Raw genomic sequence first — 4,446 nt, 5'->3', positions numbered from 1 at the left:
AAGAAAAGGGAAATACCTGGTGAAGCCTACAGATCCGTGCGAAAAGGAACCAAAAAGCCCTTTAGGGTGAGGTTCCGACCACCGTTTGCGGTGGGATGGCGGCAGAGGCGCGGCGATGTAGGAGCTAGGGCCGAAACCCTAGCAAAGGAATCAAGTTTTTTTTCTTTTTCTTATTTTCCTTCTACTACAAATGTTTTTTTGGGGAAAAGTTGGCTTAAATAGTGGTACTAAACGGTACCGTTTCGGAGAGCTCACCTAACGTCCAAAACAGCATCGTTTTAGGAGCCAACTCGAATCTGATCCGACCCGGACCCAGGATCCGCGTGTTTTTATGCGGAGGGGAAAATTACACTTTTAGCCCCTCCGCCTTTTAATATATTTCCAATTAAGTTTTTTAATTTACCCTTTTAATTTATTTTAAATTACTATTTGGTCCAATTTGAACGGCGCCGTTTTAGAGGAGAAGGGATAAATTTCCTTTCCAGCCCCTCTATGTAATTCGCTTGTTCAACTTAGTCCTTTGGGATTTACTTATTTATGGATTTGCCCCAGATTTTTTTTATTTGCAGTTCAATTTAGTCCTTTTTATGTTTTTCTTAAAATTAATTAATTTCAAATAATGTAATTTTTATTATTTATTAATTAATTATTAATATATGTACATTTATTGTTTTCTTATGTACATGTTTATTTCTTTTCAAAAATATTTTTCTCATATTTATGTATATACATATATTTATTTTTATTAATTTTGATAATGTGGATATTATTTAATATATTTTACATGTATATATATTTTTGAATATTCTATTATATTTATACATATATATATGTACATATTTTTTATATTTTTGAAAATACTTAAATACCTACTTATTTTAACATATATTTTATAATTTATATGTATGTATATATATGTTCATACTTTTCTTTATTTTTCACAAATGCATTATATATTTTGTTTATATAAATTTTATAATCTAAATTTTATATATAAATTCATGTGTATTCTTCATAGTTTTTAGGTATATGACATGTTCCTTTTATTTTTATGTGTTTTGTTCATTTCCTTCTTTTGTTTATCAATTTATATTTTCATTTATATTTTAAAAGAATGGTTTTTGATGCTTTGCATGCTATTGATTTATTTTTATTGATTTATTTATTTGTTTATATTATTTATATGCCATTGTTGTATTTATTATTGATATTTGTTTAAGAGGCATCTATTCATACATTCAACATAACATTACGTCATCTTTTTACTCGATTTTAAAAATAGAACTTTTCAAAATAGGGATAATACTTGTATTTAGGATTTTCAAGAAAATTGAGCCCTAACGTATTGGGTTCCGATTTTTTTTTTGTAAAATGTTGTGCCCTAACGCATTGGGTGTGATATTTTTCTTTTTTCAAAATGTGAAGGTCTTAATAAATAATTTAATTTAGGATCACATTTTTTTAAACTCTCGACTTCAAGACATTAATTAATCAATTTGGTACCAATTTTTGGGCGTTACGAGGGTGCTAATCCTTCCTCAAATGTAATCGACTCGAATCTTTTTCTAAAACTCATAGACCAAAGCTATTTTTTAGGTGATCCAATCACACCTCAATAAAAGATTGGTGGCGACTCCAAATTTTCATCGACACCTAATTTTTGTTTTTTTAAAATAAAAATGGTTTCGACAGCTTGGCGACTCCGTTGTGGACTTTTTTAAAAAATAAGAGAGTTGAGCCACAAAGTGGATTAATTTTTGTCTTATGGTCGAGAAAATAATTTTTTTTAAAAAATCATGAGATCCTTTTGCATTCATTATTTTCTTGCTTAATTGATATTTGCATTATACATTACATGAGTTGAATGATTTTACCCTTTTAAGTGGGAGTGAGAAACTATTCCTTCGTGAGGTTTTCACCTCCGTATAGGATAGTGGATCGCTTTCGGAATACATCGGTACCTATGCCTTCGTGAGATTATCATATCTGTATAGTCATAGGGAAAATGTGTTCCCCTGAACCGAACAATAGGTGAAGATCGAGGAATCTGCTGGTTCGGATAACTTTACTTTAGAATCACACTAAACCTTAGTAGATGCCCTAAAAGATGTTTTACTCTTCCTTGATTATATGCTTATATTTGATACTGACTTTTGTGTTTTATTTTGATTGCATGACATGGCATTTCATTTCATCATAAAAGGCGTCAGATCATATTCAGTTGCTAGATAGAAAGCTTGTCATGGAAAAAGGGTTTCTTGATAAAGTGGAGGACAATGCGGCTGTCCGAACTTGGTCTGAAACAATGAAGCGAGAAAAAGGTGATAGTTTGGTTGATGGATATGTATCGGAATTATGGGACTTTACGCGCATCAGTGTAACTCAAAACAATTTGCAAGAATTGAAGGAAATTTGGGATCAGTGGAATGACAAGGTTAGACAGCTATTTTATAATAATTATGGGGATTTGCCTTATTTGCTTGACGTGAAGGTAGACAAGCATTTGTTTCGAGCCCTCACCCAGTTTTGGAATCCTTCTTACAGCTGCTTTATTTTGGGAAGGTCGATTTGGTGCCTACGATAGAGGAATATGTGGCTTTACTCCGATGTTCAAAGTTTCAAGTAGACTGGGTCTACTCGAGAGCGGTAAATATGCCAACCTTTTTCAAAGAAGCTGTTGAGTATAACAGGGATGAGTGAGCAGTAGGTTGCTGCACGGATTAAGCAAAAAGGGGATAGTAAGTGTGTTCCATAGAGAAGTTTGAAAGATGCAATTCTAACACACCCAGACATGAGAAAGAGGTTAGATGTCTTTGCTTTCAGTATATACGGCTTGGTTGTCTTCTCTAAAGCATAGGGGCATGTGGATTAAGCAGTTACTGATTTATTCGACCGGCTTGATAAGAAGGTTACACCGATTCCAGCAATTTTGGCAGAAACTTTCAGGTCATTGAGTGCATGCCGAAAGACGGGTGAAGGTAGATTTATTGGATGTGCACAGCTTCTACTCGTATAGTTTCACAGTCACTTTTGGAAGGTGGATAAGGTTTCGTATCGAGTTTTCTCTGAAAATTATTCACCACTAAAGGAGATAGTAGCTACGCCGAGGAGAGATGATAATTCGGAGGAGAAGTGGATGGCAATTCTTCAAAATCTTCAAGAGGAGGACGTTGAGTGGAGTGCTCCTTAGTTGCTTCCAGATGAGATCCTGTATAGGTGTGGTAATTTTGATTGGGTTCCTTTGCTTGGTATTTGGGGAGCTGTTGGATATGCCACATTATTGGTGCTAAGGTAATATAGGGCAAGGCAATTTATACCTGCGACCCAAGGGATAGCTAATTGTGAATTTTCGTACAAGGATGATGGTTATAGAAAGAAGATTCAAGAGATGTCTAGTGCGTGGAAACAGACTCGCCGAATGAAGAGGTTAGCTGTGGGTTCGATGACAACTTCTGAGTATCATGAATGGTGGGTTAGGAGGATTAACGATAATATTCCTAAGTTAAATCAGGAAAATAGCCAGTCAATAGAGGAATCTTTGCGAGTCGTCCCTTCTAAGTTGAAAATCATAAGACAAGATTTTGAGACAAGAAATGCAGATTTAGAAAAGAAGATAGAGCAAATGGAGGAGGAAAAGACGAACTTCAGATTGGACATAGACGTTCAGAAGCTTGAAACTGAGAAATTAAAGAAGGAGAAAAACAAGGCTGAGGAGGAGCCGGGTAGTCTGAAGACGAATTATAAAAAGTTGCGTCTGTCAATGAGAACTGTCGGGCTGAGAAAAACTTCAGAAGAGTGGCGAGCAGAAATTCTAGAAGAAAATGACAAAGCCGATAGATGGGAACAGAAATTCCAAGAGATGCAGAGGCGAAATGAGGCTTTAGAAAAGAGTTTGTCAAAAAGCTAAAAGGAAAAGGGCGAGTTGAAGGATAGGGTGATCGTGTTGGAAGGATGTCTTCGTCAGTATCAAAATCGAAATCTCGTGATAGATTTGAAAGCAAGCTTGAACAAGATTGAAGAAATGAAGAAAAGAATCGAAGAGCTAGAAACGATGCTGCAAAATTGTGAGATCCAGATCAAGTACTTGAAAGCAAATGAAAGTCATAATAATGAACAGCTCTACTACTTCCAGAGTCAAGTTAGAGCAGAGATCATCTTATGGAGGAAGCTGTAGTCCAAATTCGAGAAGTAGCTGACCATATACAGACTTTGGCAGCACAGGCTGACATGCTGAGTGTGTAGTATGAATTAGAATCGGATCGGGGGCAAGAATTAGCTTTGTTACTTAGAAAGATTAGAGTTTTGGGTACTAGGGCAAAGTCTTATTTGTAATTCACTTTATGTAAAGGAATTTAATTTCTAGTAAAGTTTTTTTTAAATGGAACTGAATTAAAATTGACAACTTTTTGCATTCATTTCATGCATTGCATTGCTTCATATGCATTA

The 4,446-nt window shown here is 34.8% G+C and overlaps 1 protein-coding gene across 1 annotated transcript; it reads left to right on the top strand.

The window, feature by feature from the left end:
* Positions 1-3,388: 3,388 nt before the first annotated feature.
* LOC105786807 (uncharacterized) lies at positions 3,389-3,907 on the top strand. The gene has a single exon (XM_012613282.2). The coding sequence runs from the start codon at positions 3,389-3,391 to the stop codon at positions 3,905-3,907; it is 519 nt and encodes a 172-aa protein (XP_012468736.2).
* Positions 3,908-4,446: the final 539 nt, after the last annotated feature.

Source organism: Gossypium raimondii, chromosome 1 (genome assembly GCF_025698545.1).
Source record: "Gossypium raimondii isolate GPD5lz chromosome 1, ASM2569854v1, whole genome shotgun sequence".
NCBI classification, from domain to species: domain Eukaryota; kingdom Viridiplantae; phylum Streptophyta; class Magnoliopsida; order Malvales; family Malvaceae; genus Gossypium; species Gossypium raimondii.
Note: the sequence above shows the minus strand (reverse complement) of the source record. Positions and strands in the feature narration are given on the sequence as shown.

Coding starts and splice junctions, on each gene's coding strand:
- LOC105786807 (XM_012613282.2), top strand. CDS start 3,389: ATGTCTAGTGCGTGGAAACAGACTCGCCGAATGAAGAGGTTAGCTGTG.